General features: G+C 42.8%; 1 protein-coding gene across 2 annotated transcripts in view; it reads left to right on the forward strand.

The window, feature by feature from the left end:
• Positions 1-18780, forward strand: part of TRIO (trio Rho guanine nucleotide exchange factor) — a 3493742-nt gene that overhangs the window by 2773526 nt on the left and 701436 nt on the right. The window contains exon 52 of one of the 2 annotated variants that reach the window (XM_075314973.1): positions 1785-1962. In XM_075314973.1, the coding sequence (XP_075171088.1) occupies positions 1785-1962 (178 nt within the window). Of the gene's footprint in view, positions 1-1784; positions 1963-18780 lie in introns of those variants that run through there. The other variant, XM_075314976.1, reaches the window with a different exon arrangement.

Genomic DNA, 18780 nt, shown 5'->3' on the forward strand with positions numbered 1-18780 from the left:
CTCTCGCCCCCCATTCCTAGTTTAAACACTCCTCCAACCTTCTAGCCATCTTCTGCCCCAGCACAGCTGAACCCTCCCCCATTACTTGCCACAGGTGAGTTGAAATGCGCATCATATGCTTATTACAAAGTTGTTTAAACACAGTTTTGGAAAGGTGCCCTCAATTTTGTCTAGTCCATTTTCAGTGTTTTGTGTGAAATTATGTCCAATTTGCCTTTTTTCTCTGTTCTGGATTAATAATAAACAAACTGCGAGAAGACCTGATTAATTATTTTATTCTGTGCCAATCCTTCAATACTTTTTCTTCTTCAAGTGGGACATTCACCTCATTCCCATTTCTCATGTTCCTTATACTTGATCTTGTTCTATCCTGTGTTATTTGCTGCATTAAACTGGAGTCACACTTGCATGTGACTCACGCAAGGATTGCAAGGTAATCATCAAACCATTTGGTGTCTCTCCTGACCTGAGCATGTCAGTTGCATAGAAATACATGAAGCTAACACGCTCCTGTCAGGAAAGCCATTGGCCAGAGTGAGTTGCTAAGCACTACCTGTGAAACTATCTTGTGTTAGATTCCTACTATGTTTCTAAGACAAGTAAGTATATTTAGAAAATAATTGCCATTTGATCAATGCAGTTCAGACTGCAGCAGGGAAAACATTGATTTTATCAAAATGACAGCAAACCATTCAGTAAGTGACACATCGCTGGAATCAAGGTCCGTGTCTCTGCATTATACTGTTCTCAGATGGAGTAGCAAAAGCCTGGTGACAGAGTCCCTTTAATAATATAGATGAGTTCTTGCTTGTAGAATGTGGGCTTATTATATGCTGTATATTTGATTATATGTTGCATGGGTTTGTAAGTATTTTAAAAAATTAAGACGATAAATCATAATAGACAGCTTAGTTTTATATTATGGCTTAAATGATATTTGCATTTGACAGTCCCTACTGCACATTTTTCCAGCAGTAAATGAGAAAATATATATTACATATTATTACTGTGTAAATCACCATACTTCTAAGGGAACTTGTCACCAGGCTTTCCCCATATGAGGTAGGGTTAACGCTTGTAAGCCCTCATATACAGTATTCTTTCTAGAATGTCCCTCTGCTAGGCAAAATAAAAAATAACTTAGATTATATTTCCTTATGGCGGGGGCCGACCTGTTGGACATCTCTGGTCTTTATCTGGCGCCTTCTCTCTTCTTGCGATCGTCATCCTTCTTAGGATGTGTCATTCACACAAAGCAATGTTCTTCACACAATGTCCTCCATACAATGTCCTCTATCGCGCTTCTACACATACGTACTTGTCTCTACACTGCCTTGGGCACAGCAAAGTGTTGTACTGCGCATGCACTGGCACTCTGTGGCCTTTGGCCTTTTCCCGCTCAGGCGTATTAAAGTACTATGTTCTGCCCCAGTAGAGCAGAAAAAAAGTACGCCTGCGCAAGAGCGCAATGGAGTGCTCTGTACGGATGATGTATTATGCATCATCCACAAGAAGCAGGGAAGGAGGACGGCACCAGTTTAAGACCACAGACACCCATCGGACCAGACCACGCTGTATCTAAGTATATTAAAAATTCTTCTTCTGTCTTGCAGAGTGTATTGGGGACATAAATACAGCATGCTAGATTGCTGTATATGAGAGGTTACAGGTGCTGGCCCTTCTTTATATTGGGAAAACCTGGCGACAGATTCCCTTTAATAAAATTAACCATATTGAAGACACACATTACGGAATTAAAATTGCTCAAACATGTTGTGTTCCAGGTGTGCTGCCTTACCATGGAAGAATGCATTGATAGTGATCCATGCACGTTTTCATTGTTGTCAAGATCTGGAGAGTCTACTGAAAGATATATTTTAAACTCTACATCCCCTGCTGTAAGACAACTGTGGATTCTTGAAATTAACAAAATTCTAGATACCCAGCTTAATTTCCTAAATGGTAAGAACAAGTTTTAACTGAAAGTCTACCTTGCCCATAACGACAACCAATTCACAAAAATTGAACCAAGAAAGAAAGTAAAACAAGTAATCTTTACTGTGAGACAGATCTAGGACTTGGTGCCATTCCAGCGGGAGTTCTTGTCTACAGGTTAGTAGAATAATCTGTTTATTTAAGCGCTAATGCTTTGATTTTTGTCCATCTCAGTTGCCAAAATGCACTTGTCTTATACTTGCCCTCTGTACTGTGAATTATGGACACACTTCCTAACCGGCTCTTTTTCTCCTGCTGTTTTGGTCTCCCATCTAGTGCACTGTTTCGGTATGACACGCCATATTTTATTTGTCTCACAATAAAGATTACTTGTTTTACCTTCTTTCTTGGTTCAATTTTTGTGAATTGGTTGTTGTATTGTCTGCTTGAACCAATATATCCATGTCTATCTTTGAGTGTTAGGCGGTGGTAGTATACATATAACTTGACATTTAGACACCACTTTGTATATATTTTCCTACTCAGTAAATAGGCTAAAATGTGGTGCTCATGCCCATAACGAGCAGATTGTTTTAAAATTTTGCTCTAAAAGAATCTGATTTAGTAAATTAAAACTCTATATACTTTGAAGGAAATAATTATTTGATCCCTAACTGATTTTGTAAGTTTGCCCACTGACAAAGACATGAACAGTCTATCATTTTAAGGGTAGGTTAATTTTAACAGTGAGAGAATATAAAAAATAAAATTCAGAAAATCAAATTGTATAAATTATATAAATTTATTTGCATTATGCAGAGAGAAATAAGTATTTGATTCCTCTGGCAAACACGACTTAATACTTGGTGGCAAATCATTTGTTAGCAAGCACAGCAGTCAGACTTTTTCGTAGTTAATGCTGAGGTGTGTGCACATGTCAGGAGGAATTTTGCTCCACTTCCCTTTGCAGATCATCTCTAAATCATTAAGATTTTGAGGCTTTCACTTAGCAACTCAGAGCTTCAGCTCCCTCCATAAGTTTTCTATGGGATTAAGATCTGGTGACTAGCTAGGCCACTCCATGACCTTAATGTGCTTCTTTTTGAGCCACTCCTTTGTTGCCTTGGCTGTATGTTTTGGGTAATTGTTATGCTGGAAGACCCAGCCATGAGCCATTTTTAATCTCCTGGCAGAGGGAAGGAGGTAGTCACTCAGGATTTTACGGTACATGGCTCCATCCATTATCTCATTGATGCGATGAAGTAATCTTGTGCCCTTAGCAGAGAAACACCCCCAAAACATATTGTTTCTACCTGCATGCTTAACAATTGGGACGGTGTTCTTTGCGTCATAGGCAGCATTTCTCTTCCTCCAAACATGACAAGTTGAGTTAATGCCAAAGAGCTCAATTTTTGTCTCATCTGACCACAGCATCTTCTCTCAATCACTCACTGAATCATCCAGTTGTTCATTGTCAAACTTCAGATGGGCCAGCACATGTGCCTTCTTGAGCAGTGGGACTTTGCGGGCACTGCAAAATTTTAATCCATTACAGCTTAATGTGTTACCAATAGGGCTGAGCGGATCCGATCTGTAAAAGTCCGGATCCGCGTTGTTTCAAAGATTTCCGGATGCATCTAATAGATGTGGCAATACTGGGCGGCGGCGGGCTGACAATACCAGCCCCCAGACGGTGTTATCATGGCTGGGGATGAAATTTAGGGGGGACTACCCGTCGTTTTTTTTTTATTATTTATATAAATTAAATTTTTAAAAAACGGAGTCACACTTGCAAGGGATACACTGCTTTCCCCGCCCACCGGCCATCCTGCCGCCTATGATTGGTTGCAGTCAGCTGACCAGCTGACACTCGGGGTGGGGGCCCGTCTAACTGCAACCAACTATACGCGCCGGTGGGCGGGCAAAACAATGAATATTGAATTGTCGGCTCCGGAAGAAAAAAGCATGATCCGGAAGGAGTTTGCCACCATGACACAGCCTCGGGTGAGTACACCGCATGCGCTCCTACCCCCTCAACAAACGTTTTTAATCTCCGGATTTTGGTCCCCATAGAGTTATATGGGCACCGGATTCCGGAGTGGATCCGGACTTTATTTCCAATCCGGCAGTGATCAGCCAGTCACGGATTTTGCCGGATTCGATTATCCCTAGTTACCAATGGTTTTCTTGGTGACAGTCGTCCCAGCTGCCATAAGAGGATTAACTTGTTCCCCCCGTGTAGTTTTAGGCTGATCTCTCACCCTCCTCATGATCCTGGATATCCCACGAGGTGAGATTTTGCATTGAAACCAAGATCGATGTCGATTGACGGTCATTTTGTATTTCTTCCATTTTCTTACTATTAGGGCTTATTTAGATGACCGTTCCGTCTGTCCTTGTTAGTTCCTGTTTTTTTTGCGGACCCATGGACAGGACCATCTTTTCAATATCTTTTGTGTAGGATCGGATGGCACTTCCATGTGCCATCAGTTTTTACAAAAAAACACATTGGATGCCGTACAGTATGTCCATTCCGTTATTATGGAACATGTCCTATTCTGTTCCATAAGAACGGACCGTGACTCAATACAAGTCAATGGGTCCGAAAAATCCCTGGAAGCCGCACGGAAGCACTTCCGTGTGACCTCCGGCAGATTCCACTGCAGTCTATGTCCCGCTCCCACACCAGCCCCGCAGCTGCCCGCACTACAGTGTGTCAGCAGATGCCCGCACTGCAGTGTGTCAGCAGATGCCCGCACTGCAGTGTGTCAGCAGATGCCCGCACTGCAGTGCGAGCAGCCCCGGGGATGATGAGTGTTGCCGTCAGGAGGTTAGTAAAGTTCATTACCTGCAGTGATGAAGTCCTGCACTCCTGACATCAGCGCTCGTCACATCAGCCGCATTCTCACATCACCTCTATCAGGCGGCCTGGGTCTGTGACTAGCGGTGATGTCACGTGCTGCTCACGATACTTGTGAACACGGCGGTCATTGAACTCAGTGACCAGTGCTGACATCAGGAGTGCAGCGGCTTCCATCACCACGAGTAATGTACCTGGCTAACCTCCTGAAGTCAGCGCAGGTCATGCCCTACAGTGACCTGGGCTGATCTCATGATGTTAGCTCAGGTCACTGCACTTCTCTCCCAGCCAATGGGGAACATTCTGTTCTTCATTGACTGGGACAATGAGTATGGATCGCCGTGGGACCCCTTATTGGATTACGCCGGACCCGGATTTGTTTTTTCTTTCTAATAAATTGGTGAAAGAGTGAATGTTTTGGGAAGTACTTTTTCAAATAAAAATTTGTCTGTCCTCAATTTTTTTTTTCATTACTGACTGGTTTGTGATGTCGGGTATCTGATAGACGCCGTGACATCACTAACCCCAGGGCTTGATGCCAGGTGACATTATATAGCTGGTATCAACCCCATATATTACCCCGTTTGCCACTGCATCAGAAGCACCAGGATTGGTGCATCTAATGAATGCACCACCTTTGGGGTGGCTGCGGCCTGCTATTTTTAGGCTGGGGAGGATCAAAGAACCACAGATCTTTCTGGTCTGAGAATACCAGACCACAGCTGTCCGCTTTACCATGTCTGGCGATCCAATTTGAGGGGAACCCCACGTTTTTTGTTTTACATTATTTAATTTAAAATAACAGCATGGGGTGCTCTGTTTTGGATTACCAGCCAAGGTGAAGCTGCCAGCTGTGGTCTGCAGGCTGCAGCCGTCTGCTTTACCTGAGCTGGCAACAAAAAATAGAGGGGACCCCACGTCGTTTTTTTATTTTTTTTATTTATTTTTTAGCTAAATACAAGGCTAAGCACTCTTTAGTGCCACATTATATATATATCTTTCTCATATACTATCTATATATCCCTCTAGCTATCCCTCTATCTATCCTTCTATTCCTTCATTTATTCATTCATTCCTCTTTCTCTTATTTATTCCTCTATCTCTCTGCCTCTCTATCTATCCCTCTATCTATCTCTCTATCCCTCTATCTATCTATCTAGCTATCTAGCTATATATCTGTCCCTCTATCTATCCCTGTATGTATATCTATCCATCTATTCATCTAGCTGTTTCCGTTTTTTGCAGTCCACAAAAAAAACGGATGTCACACGGATGCCACACGGATGCATCCGTGAAAAAACAGGACCTTTTTTTGCGAACCACAAAAATGGGACATTCGTGGGAATATAGCCTAACACCAACAATTGTTTCCTTTTCACCAAGCATCCTATTTATGGTTTTGTAGCCCATTCCAGCCTTGTGCAGGTCTATGATCTTGTCCCTGACATCCTTAGAAAGCTTTTTGGTCTTGCCCATGTTGTAGAGGTTAGAGTCTGACTGATTAATTGAGTCTGTGGACAGGAGTCTCTTATACAGGTGACAATTTAAGAGAGATGTCTTTAATGCAGATATCGAGTTGATTAGGAGCGTATAACTAGTCTGTAGGAGACAGAAGTCTTGACAGTTGGTAGAGGATCAAAAACCTATTTGTCTCTGCAAAATGCAAATACATTTATATAAGTTATACAATGTGATTTTCTGGATTTTATTTTTGATATTCTATCTCTTATTGTTAAAAATAACCTACCCTTAAATTTATAGACTGTTCATGTCTTTGTCAGTTTGAAAACTTACAAAATCAACAAAGGGTCAAATAATTATTTCCTTCACTGTACAGTCTCATGTAAAAGTTTAGGCACCCCTGGTCAAAATTACTGTTATTGTGAACAGTTAAGCAAGTTGAAGATGAAATGATCTCTAAAAGGAATAAAGCTAGATTTGACATATTTCCTTTTGTATTTTAGGTAAAAAAAAAATATATATGTCTATCTTTTACATTTTAAAATTAACAAAAAAAGAAAATAGGCCAGTGCAAAACTTTACGCACCATGCATGGTTAGTACCTGTAGCATTCCCTTTTTCAAGTATCACAGCTTCTAAATGCTTTTTGTAACCAGCCAAGAGTCTTTCAATTATTGTTTGAGCAGTTTTCATCTATCTTTGGAAAATTCTTCCAGTTCTGTGAGATTCTTGGGTTATCTTGGATGCACTGCTCTTTTGAGTTCTAGCCACAGTATCACGCTGTACAAAGGCTAGTAAGACATAGTACGGCGTATAGGTGGCAGCAGAGTAGTGAAGGAGAGACAAAGAACCACAGTAACGGAAAGGCAGCTGAAGTACAGCTGAGTAACTTCAGCAGGCAGTAAACAGGCAAATCACCAGGGGGCAGTAGACTAGTCAAACAGTCAGGGTCTGGCCAGGAAAGTCGAGTCACTGCAAAGGGAGGATCAATATCAAAGTCAGAAAACAGAACCGAGTTGGAAGTCGGGAGATCAGGTATGCAGAGGGGAACACAAACAATAGACAGGAGAGGGAAGTCGGGGACCGGGACAGGCAGACGAATGAGGAAGGGTCAAAGTCTGGACACAGTAGCAGGGAGGCAGAACAGATCAGGAACACTCACCAGAGCCAGTATACACGCTGGAAGGCAGAATTATCACTGGCACTGAGCCATAGCTAGAGAGGCAGTATGTAATACTTATTCTATGTTCTGAGGATTTCGATAGCGTAGGGCAATGACAATCAGAGACGAGTTCCGGGTACAAGATGTTTTATAGTATGCAACCACGGTAGATACAGAACAACACAGCAACACAATAACACATGCAATACTTTCCGGAATCGACGCGGAGGGAATTCCCGGGACCACGCACCGGACTCCCCCAGAGAGACCACCAGAGCGAACCCCTATACAGGGACTGTCTGGCAATCTACCCCGGAAGGCCTAAGTGCGCAGCAGCCGGGATAAGGAGCAAGCGGTAAAGTCAATGAGTGTCCGTACGGGAAATGTTTGTCCAGAATGGTTACGAACCAATAGAGAACCAGGCGGAGTGCTGACCGAAGATGGTAAACAGAATCCGGGCACAGCCTTGAAGAGCCGGGTACAGTCCAGAGTCAATCGGTAGGTAGTCTTTTAGGGGAATCCAGAGGCAATCAGGAATAAGCAGCAACACAGCAGGAGCACACAGCAGGCAGTATACTCAGGCACTGGACTGGACTTAGAGGCGGCCTTTTAAGCAGCTGGACAGGAAGTAGGGCAACAGAACGGTAACCTCCATGTTAACCGAGGGCAAGGGCAATCAAAAGAGAACTGGAAAACCTGGAAACCTGACACAGTATATATAGTGTCCTGGGATCCATAATGAGGCACGGGAAGTTAACCCCTGACATGACCAGGCCAGAGCTGGGAGTAACCAGCAGCAGGGAAAAGCCTACCTGGATCATGACACACAGATTTTCAGTGATGTTAAGGTCAGGGGACTGTGAGGCTCATTGTAAAGCCTTCAGCTTGTGCCTTTTGTGGTAGTCTGTTGTGGATTTTGACATATCTTTAGGTTCATTATCCATTTGCAGAAGCCACCGTTTTCAACTTTAGCTTTTTTACAGATGTTATGTTTGCATCAAGAATTTGTTGAAATTTCATTGAATGCATTCTTTATTGTACGCGTGAAATGTTCCCCATGCCATTGCCTGCAACACAACCCCAAAGCATGATTGAACCACCCCCATGCATGGTTGGCGAGACGTCCTTTTCCTGAAAATCTGTGCCCTTTTTCCCTCACATATAACTTTGATCATTGTGGCCAAAGAATTCTGTTTTAGCCTCATCCGTCCACAGGACCTATTTCCAAAATGCATCAAGTTTATTTAGATGTTCTTTTGCATATTTCTGACACTGAATTTTGTGGTTTAGACACAGGAGAGGTTTTCTTCTAATGACTTTCATAAAGGCCATATTTTCTACAGGTGTTACTGAACAGTAGAACAATGTACCACAACTCCAGAGTCTGCTAAATGTTCCTGAAGGTCTTGTGCAGTTTAGCTTGGGTTCTGATTTGCCTCTCTAGCAATCCTACAAGCAGCTTTCATAGAAATTTTTCCTGAACTTCCAGACCTTACTTGACCTCCACTGTTCATTTTAACTGCCATTTCTTAATTACATTTCAAACTGAGGAAAGGGCAACATTGTGCTATCTTAAAGCCTTCTACCGCTTTATGGGCCTCCACCATTTTCATTTTTCAGATTGCTAAACAGCTATTTAGAAGAACACGTGGCTGCTGTTTGCTGGCACAAGGTTAGAGGCTGTGTTTTTATAAAGCTGTGAAGCTTGAATCACTTGGCCTTTTCTAATGATGATAGTGAACAACACCCATAACCCTAACAGGTGAAGTAAGGTCTGAAACTTTGCTCAAAGTTATTGAAGCACACAATCTCCAAGGGTGCTCAAACTTTTACATTGGCTCATTTTCCTTTTTGTAATTTTTAAAGATGTAAAATATGGTAATTTGTTTTCCATAATACAATGGAAATGTGTCATCTTAAATGTTATGCCTTTTAGAGATCATTTCATCTTCAACTTGCTTAACTGTTCACCATGACCATAATTTTGACCAGGTTTGCTTAAATTCTCACATGCCACTGTAGTTACCCAAGATTGTGTTGGATATTTGACTTGCAAACATCTGAGTAGCACAAATCCTGCTTTTATAATAAAGATTTTCTGTGGGATTACTGTTTACACTTTTTTTTACATCAAGTGTTAGGTACCCTTTGAAATTATACTTAACTTAATAAAACAAATAATGTCAACAGATGCAACCTTTGGTCAGCTAAAATTTATCAACTAAAACAGAAAAGTTCAGCCTGCCTATGACCTTTCCATCAGGGTGCATGGAAGAAAGCAGAGGGAGGGCGGTCCACCTCCACAGGAAAATCCAAATGTAAAGAAAAAAATCCAGCACCCGTAGTTCGATCTTCATTTTAAATAAAACATCCTTTTATTGGAAACATGTTAAAATATACATGAGAGAAACAAAGGACCTCATAACCAGTATAATTATATATAACCATCAGAGACCTCCTCAAGTGAGGGGCCCTGTGGTAAACACCTACTCCATGGAATACATGAAAAGACCAGAGGAAAGGAGTATATATGGTGCAAAATTATGACAAAGTTTATTGAAATGCATGGTTAAAATGACACACAAACAATCAGGGCCATGATTAAAAAGAGTTAAAACCACATGGAAGAGTAATAATTCTGGGGGACTCTGAGAACCCTGAAAAAAACACTTGATATGGGGTTACTTCCCTGTCCACCGCCCCCTGATCGCGCTCTGTGGCCAAGTCTGCCTCCTTCACTGCCGCGATCGCCGTCACTGCTGGCCATGGCGTCGGCGTGGGATATGGGTGACGCGTCCCCATTCCCTCGAATGTACCCCTGGGCCTGACGGCGCTCACAGTGGTGTTTGGGGGTGGGGTCGGTCTCGGCGCGTGTCACCAGAGGGGCGTTGCACCCGGAAGTGTGTTGTTGATGGCATTATTTAATGCAGCCTTCCTGAGCCTCAGCATTGCCTTTCCCTGATGAAGCTGGAGCCACTGTGATTCACCGTTTAGCGAAACGTACGTTGGAGGATGGCTTTAGGGCAGGTTGGGTGGTAATAGTTCTCTTTGTCCCTGACAACCCTAATCCGATTATGATAATTGCTATATTACCATTCCCATGGTATCTATCATGACTGATTGTTCTTAGGGTACCTTCACACTTTAGCGATGCAGCAGCGATCCGACCAGCGATCTGACCTGGTCAGGATCGCTGCTGCATCGCTACATGGTCGCTGGTGAGCTGTCACACAGGCAGATCTCACCAGCGACCAGTGATCAGCCCCCAGCCAGCAGCGACGTGCAAGCGACGCTGCGCTTGCACGGAGCCGGCGTCTGGAAGCTGCGGACACTGGTAACTAAGGTAAACATCGGGTATGGTTACCCGATGTTTACATTAGTTACCAGCACACACCGCTTAGCTTAGCGCTGGCTCCTTGCTCTCCTAGCTACAGTACACATCGGGTTAATTAACCCGATGTGTAATGCAGCTACATGTGCAGAGAGCAGGGAGCCGCGCACACTGCTTAGCGCTGGCTCCTTGCTCTCCTAGCTACAGTACACATCGGGTTAATTAACCCGATGTGTAAAGCAGCTACATGTGCAGAGAGCCGGAGCCGGCAGCACAGGCAGCGTGAGAGCTGCGGAGGCTGGTAACTAAGGTAAATATCGGGTAACCACCTTGGTTACCCGATGTTTATCTTGGTTACAGCTTACCGCAGCTGCCAGACGCCGGCTCCTGCTCGCTTCATTTGTCGCTCTCTCGCTGTCACACACAGCGATCTGTGTGTCACAGTGGGAGAGCGCCTTTGAAGAAAACGAACCAGGGCTGTGAGTAAAGCGCAGCGATCTCGCAGCAGGGGCCAAATCGCTGCTCAGTGTCACACACAGCGAGATCGCTAATGAGGTCACTGCTGCGTCACAAAAAGCGTGACTCAGCAGCGATCTCGGCAGCGAGCTCGCTGTGTGTGAAGCACCCCTTACCTGGCACATGCACTTTGGTAGATATGATATCCAGTTACATTTTATTCACAGCACTGACTCACCTTTTTTCTTTTGCATTGTGATTTATTATACTGAATATCGTTGCTTACCTTCCATGGTTTTTCAATCTTTTCTGTAACCCCTTATCAAGTGTTTTTTTCAGGGTTCTTAGATTCCCCCAGAATTATTACCCTTCCATGTGGTTTTAACTCTTTTTAATCATGGCCCTGATTGTTTGTGTGTCATTTAAACCATGCATTTCAATAAACTTTGTCATAATTTTGCACCATATATACTCCTTTCCTCTGGTGTTTTCATGTTACAAGATACATATATAGCTAGAAAATCCTATTTCCAATAAAAGGATGTTTTATTTAAATTGACGCTAAAATTTATAGAGGGCCATTTTTATTTTTAAACTGCATACATATTAAATGGGCTGAAGAGATGATTAAAAAAAAAAATCACTTTTATGTTTTTATTTTTTTTTTAACCCTCACCTGCATTACCATGATATGGGCATCAGAAGTTGAATTAAAAATTGAGATATTTAGCATACAAAAATGTCGATTTTTATTTTTGTCTAAATTATGGGGTCATGCCTTCTGATTGTGCCTTCTGATATATGTATTGCAGATAACCTGACATCAGGTAACCTCATTGAACTGAGTCACCTCACCTGACGAGGTGAGGTGACTCAGTTCAATGAGGACACCTGAGGTCAGGTTACCTACAGTCACAGGTGAAGGGCCGTGGGAACCTCCAGCTGTGACTTTAAATAACCTGTGTGATGTCACCGCTCATCGCTGTGGCTAATTCTCTGTCTGAATCTCCCAGCAAGCGGTCATATTCTAGGCCCATGCTCCATCCTTCAGATATAGTGGAGCTGGAATCGTCATGGGACCTCATATGGATTATGTTGGACCTAGGTGTTTTTAGGGTTAATAAAAGGCTGAAAGAGGGTGGCATTTTAAGTATTTTATTTCAAATAAAGGATTTTTTCGGTGTTTGTGTTTATTTCTTTTCACTTAAAAATTAGTAATGGAGGGTCTAATAGACCTTTCCCATTACTAATCTAGAGCTTAATGGCTGCTGTGAGCAGTTAACTCCTTATTACCCTGATTGCTACCGCACCAGGGCTATCGGGATGAGTCGGGTAAAGTTAGTTACAGGATTGTCACAACTAATGTACGCAACAATTCTGAGCTGCTGCAGGCTGCTATTTTAAGGCTGGGGGGCCCAACAAGCATGGGTCCTCTCCAGCCTGAGAATACCAGTTCCCAGCTGTTGGCTTTATCATGGCTGAGTATCAAAATTGGGGGGGGGTCCGCATGTCGTTTTTTAAAATTATGTATTTAATTTGAAAAAGCGGCATATAGTCCCTCTTATTTTGATACACATCCAAGATAAGTGCATGGCTGGGTGCTGTAGCCTGTAGCTGTATGCTTTATCTGTGCTGGGTATCATAATATGGGGGACACTACACCCATTTTTTTATTTATGTATTTTTACAGCAGTAGAGATGCACAGTCAGCGCCTCTAGTTACAGTCAGACACGATGTCACACAGGGTGGGAGCGCGTCTGACTGCAATCAATCAGATACACAGGGACTGCCAGTTGGGCTGGGAAGCAGTGCATATGCATGAAGATAATAAGCGGCCCAAGGAAATAGAGTGAGTGGTCCCGGGAGCAGTGTACAGCCACGTGGAGACCAGTAAGTATGATGCTCTTGCTTTATTCTTATATTCTTTCTGTTTTCTTTGATTTTGTTTTTTATTGCCCGAGTGGCCAGATCCGAATCATTACCCAGAGTTCCCTGAGAACTCCGGGGTTGGTACTTTGGTTCTATTGAACCTGCTCAGATATGGACTTTTACAGTCTGGATCCGCCTATCACTACTTAGGACTCAAACATAAGCCCTCACACAGCCCCATATGCCGAAAAATTAGAACGTTACGGATCTCAGAAAATGGTGACAAAAGCACAATATTCATTTATTTATTACAAATTTCTGATTTTTTTTTCACCACTTTAATTTCAGCCTGGGGCTTTGTCAGTGCTTATTTCTGCGTCTTAAGCTGACATTTTAATTATACCACTTTTGGGTAGATTCGATGGTTTAATTACATGTTATTTCATTTTAATGCAATGTTGCTGCGACCAAATAAACATAATCCTGGCATTTTTTTTATTTGTTTTTTATCGCTATGCCCTTTACTGATCAGACTTCATTTTCTATTTTGCCAGTTCAGGCATCTCTGAATGCGGCGATACCAAATATGTGTATTTTTTTATTGTATTATTTTCGATGAGGCAAAAGGGGAGTGATTTGAACTTGCACTGTCCGATCGCTTGTGCAGTTCAGAGAAATGCTTTAGAAATGTTGTTCCCCAGTGATGGACTACCATCTATGATACTGGAATCTTCCTTCCTTTCTTTGTCCCCTGGGCCTCCTGATGATCCGACAATGGGTGGGGAAACGCGTCGAGGCCATGCGTACTGCATCAGCTTGAGGGAAGTACCTTTATTTCATTATGTATACCAATATGCTGTGGGTTCATTGTGGCAATAGCTACAGTATTAATTTATGTGTATCTAATTTATTATTGATTAAGACATTGTTCTTGAATACTGTTTGCAGTGGATTATTATGGTCCATGAATAATCCTTGTTGGATGTAATACTATTAGGTACATTATTAACTATTGATTGGTAGGGTTTATATAGGGAGAGTGAGGAATAGCCGACGAGGAACTGGGGCGCCCAGCTACGTTAGGGTGTCATACCCTCCGTTGATAGGCAGGGGTCAGATACAGTGACATATCAGGGTCACTGGAGTTTAGGTGTGTATTTTTGATTGTTACACCATAATAACCTCTGTCTAGATACATTACAGATTTGGCTACCCCTGATCTATATGACCTCCCCATTATTTAAATATTTATTTGATTAATTTTTGAATTTGCGGGTTTATTCACCTGGGCGATTTTAATAATATTAATAAAAACGATTTTTGGAGGGATTTGTGTTATTCACTTGTTAATCTATTTAAACATTCCCATAAGCAATTTTTGATTGTTAATTATTCCCCTGTGAATGCCAGCAACAGGAGTCATCAGCTGACCACCCACTGTCATGACAACCCATCGGCGCCCTGTGTTCGTGGCATGGGAGCGACGATGGGCAGCAGGGAATGGCACGATCCCTGTGTCAGTGTTTGACAGCGCAATCGAACTAGTTAGTCAAACAATGACATGCGCCAGTGGGGATCGTGCCTGTTTAGCTGCACATGGCGGTTGATCAGATCAGCAGACATATGCGGAGGATAAAGGTATGTCTTTGGTCATGAAGGAGGGAAAGGGATTATCATTCAATGATTGAAAAGTCTAAAATTTTAGACATGTTTGTCAATTTTCTAAAATTTTTATAAATAAATACAAAACATATTGACCTAAATTTACCATTATCATAAAATATAATGTGTCATGAAAAAAATAAACTCAAAATTACTGAGATTTCTCAGTTTCAATTTCAATATTACTGAGATATTGAAAAAAACATTGCACTGTTTGCAACATAAAGTGACACGTCAGATTTTAAAAATTTGGTATGGTCTTGAGGGGTTAAAAAACGTTGTGAAAGGTTCTCGTTAAGGGGTAGTAGAGATGAGAAGGCCCATGGAGGTTCGGTTCAGCGGGATCAGCCAGACTTAAGATACAGTTCGGTTTGGAACCGGAACTTGACCTGAACCCCAATGGAAGTCACTAATTGGGCAGTTCTGGTCTAGCCTACATGCAGCCAGGCAAAAACAGATAATTTCTGGGGGTGAATGGACTGGAGGGTTTTTTGGTTTGTTTTTTTTTCGTTGCTCACTAAATCCGATAACATTGCTTTTACCCCCAATGCGAACCACTCAAATACTGCACACGGCTCACACTGGGCTGAGCATCAAGCGTACCCAAGCACTGCGATGCTCACGCATATGTAAAGTGCCCGATCTCTGAACTCAAACTCTATTTTTTTTGTAAAGGGAGTTGAGAAGGAGATCTTGTGAGTATCGGAGGTTACATGCAGGTAAGTACTGGGAAACTAGGTCACAGATGTATGGAGGAGACAGGTTGTGGATGGCTTTGTGTGTCATGGTTAGGGTTTTGAACTGGAGGCATTGGGTAATGGGAAGCCAGTGAAGGTACTGCCAGAGAGGGACGATTGGGGAGAACTGGGGGGACAGGTAGAATAGCATGGCAGAAATGGGCAGGTGGGTAGAATGTACGAGTGCTGTGGGTCAGTGGACATCAAAGGAACACTAAGTTAGTATTCCAGAAACTTTTAGGATGACAGAAAAAGTGTCAGCTCTTTGGGGAAATATAATAGCGTGGCAAATATGGGCAGGAGGGTAGAATGCACGGGTGCTGTGGGTCAGTGGACAGCAAACGAACACTAAGTTAGTATTCCATACACTTTTAGGATGGCACAAAAAGTGTCAGCTCTTTGGGGAAATATAATAGCGTGGCAAAAATGGGCAGGTGGGTAGAATGCACGGGTGCTGTGGATAAGTCGACAGCAAAGACACACTAAGTTAGTATTCCAGACACTTTTAGGATACAACAAAAAGTGTCAACTCTTTCTGGAAATAAAATATCGTGGCAAAATTGGGCAGGTGGGTAGAATGCACGGATCCTGTGGGTCACTGGACAGCAAAGGAACACTAACTTAGTAATCCATACACTTTTAAGATGCCTCAAAAAATGTCAGCTGTTTGGGGAAATAAAATAGCATGGCAAAAATTGGTTGGAGGGTAGAATGCACGGGTGCTGTGGGTCAGTGGACAGCAAAGGAACAGTAAGTTAGTATTTCAGACACTTTTAGGATACCAGAAAAAGTATCAGCTCTTTGGGGAAATAAAATAGTGTGGCAAAAATGGGCAGGTGGGTAGAATGCACGGGTGCTGTGGGTCACTGTACAGCAAAGGAACACTAACTTAGTATTCCAGACACTTTTAGGATGCCACAAAAAGTGTCAGGTCTTTGGGAAAATAAAGTAGCATGGCAAAAATGGGCGGGTGGGTAGAATGCATGGGTGCTGTGGGTCAGTGGACAGCAAAGGAACAGTAAGTTAGTATTCAGGACAGTTTTAGGATACCAGAAAAAGTGTCAGCTCTTTGGGGAAATAAAATAGTGTGGCAAAAATGGGCAGGTCGGTAGAATGCACTGGTGCTGTGGGTCAGTGGACAGCAAAGGAATACTAAGTTAGTATTCCAGACACATTTAGGATGCCAAAAAAAGTGTCAGCTCTTTGGGGAAATCAAATAGCGTGGCAAAAATGGGCAGGTGGGTAGAATGCACGGGTGCTGTGGGTCAGTGGACAGCAAAGGAACACTAAGTTAGTATTGCATACACTTTTAGGATGGCAGAAAAAGTGTCCGCTCTTTTGGGAAAAAAATAGTGTGGCAAAAATGGGCAGGTGGGTAGAATGCACGGGTGCTGTGGGTCAGTGGACAGCAAAGGAATATTAAGTTAGTATTCCAGACACTTTTAGGATGCCACAAAAAGTGTCAACTCTTTGGGGCAATAACATAGCATGGCAAAAATGGGCAGGTGGGTAGAATGCACGGGTGCTGTGGGTAAGTAGACAGCAAAGGAACACTAAGTTAGTATTCCATACACTTTTAGGATAGCAGAAAATGTGTCAGCTGTATGGGGAAATAAAATAGCGTAGCAAAACAGGGCAGGTGGGTAGAATGCACGGGTGCTGTGGGTCAGTGGACAGCAAAGGAACACTAACTTAGTATTTCAGACACTTTTAGGATGCCACAAAAAGTGTCAACTCTTTGGGGAAATAAAATAGCGTGGCAAAAATGGGCAGGTGGGTAGAATGCACGGGTGCTGTGGGTCACTGGACAGCAAAGGAACACAAAGTTAGTATTCCAGACACTTTTCTGATGGCAGAAAAAGTGTCAGCTCTTTGGGGAAATAAAATAGCGTGGCAAAAATGGGCAGGTGGGTAGAATGCACGGGTGCTGTGGGTCAGTGGACAGCAAAGGAACACTAAGATAGGATTTCATTCACTTTTAGGATGTCAGAAAAAGTGTCAGCTCTTTAAGGAAATAAAATAGCATGGCAAAAATAGGCAGGTGTGTAAAATACACGGGTGCTGTGGGTCAGTGGACAGCAAAGGAACACTAAGTTAGTATTTCAGACACTTTTAGGATGCTAAAAAAAGTGTCATTTCTTTGGGGAAATAAAATAGCGTGGCAAAAATGGGCAGGTGAGTAGAATGCACGGGTACTGTGGGTCACTGGACAGCAAGGGAACACTAACTTAGTAATCCATACACTTTTAGAATGCCACTAAAATTGTCAGCTCTTTGGGGCAATAAAATAGCATGGCAAAAATGGGCTGGAGGGTAGAATGCACGGGTGCTGTGGGTCACTGGACAGCAAAGGAACACTAACTTAGTATTCCAGACACTTTTTGGATGGCACAAAAAGTGTCAGCTGTTTGGGGAAATAAAATAGCGTGGAAAAAATGGCCAGGTGGGTAGAATGCATGGTTGCTATGGGTCACTGGACAGCAAAGGAACACTAAGTTAGTATTCCAGACACTTTTAGGATGCCACAAAAAGTGTGAGCTCTTTGGGGAAATAAAACATCATTGCAAAAATGGGCAGGTGGGTAGAATGCACGGGTGCTGTGGGTCAGTGGACAGCAAAGGAAGACTAAGTTAGTATTCTATACACTTTTAGGATGGCAGAAAAATGTCAGCTCTTTGGGGAAATAAAATAGGGTGGCAAAAATGGTCAGTTGGGTAGAATGCACGGGTGCTGTGGGTCAGTGGACAGCAAAGGAAGACTAAGTTAGTGTTCTATACACTTTTAGGATGGCCGTAAAAGTGTCATCTCTTTGGGGAAATAAAATAGCGTGGCAAAAATGGGCAGGTGGGTAGAATGCACGGGTGCTGTGGGACAGTGGACAGCAAAGAAACACTAAGTTAGTATTCCATACACTTTTAGGATGGCAGAAAAAGTGTCAGCTCTTTGGGGAAATAAAATAGCGTGGTAAAAATGGGCAGGTGGGTAGAATGCACGGGTGCTGTGGGTCAGTGGACCGCAAAGGAACACTAAGTTAGTATTTCAGACACATTTAGGATGCCAAAAAAGTGTCAGCTCTTTGGGGAAATAAAATAGCGTGGCAAAAATGGGCAGGTGGGTAGAATGCACGGGTGCTGTGGGTCAGTGGACAGCAAAGGAACACTAAGTTAGTATTCCAGACACTTTTAGGATGGCAGAAAAAGTGTCAACTCTTTGGGGAAATAAAATATTATAGCAAAAATGGGCAGGTGGGTAGAATGCACGGGTCCAGTGGGTCAGTGGACAGCAAAGGAACACTAAGTTAGTATT

The sequence above is a fragment of the Anomaloglossus baeobatrachus genome, chromosome 6 (genome assembly GCF_048569485.1).
Source record: "Anomaloglossus baeobatrachus isolate aAnoBae1 chromosome 6, aAnoBae1.hap1, whole genome shotgun sequence".
Taxonomy (NCBI): Eukaryota; Metazoa; Chordata; class Amphibia; order Anura; family Aromobatidae; genus Anomaloglossus; species Anomaloglossus baeobatrachus.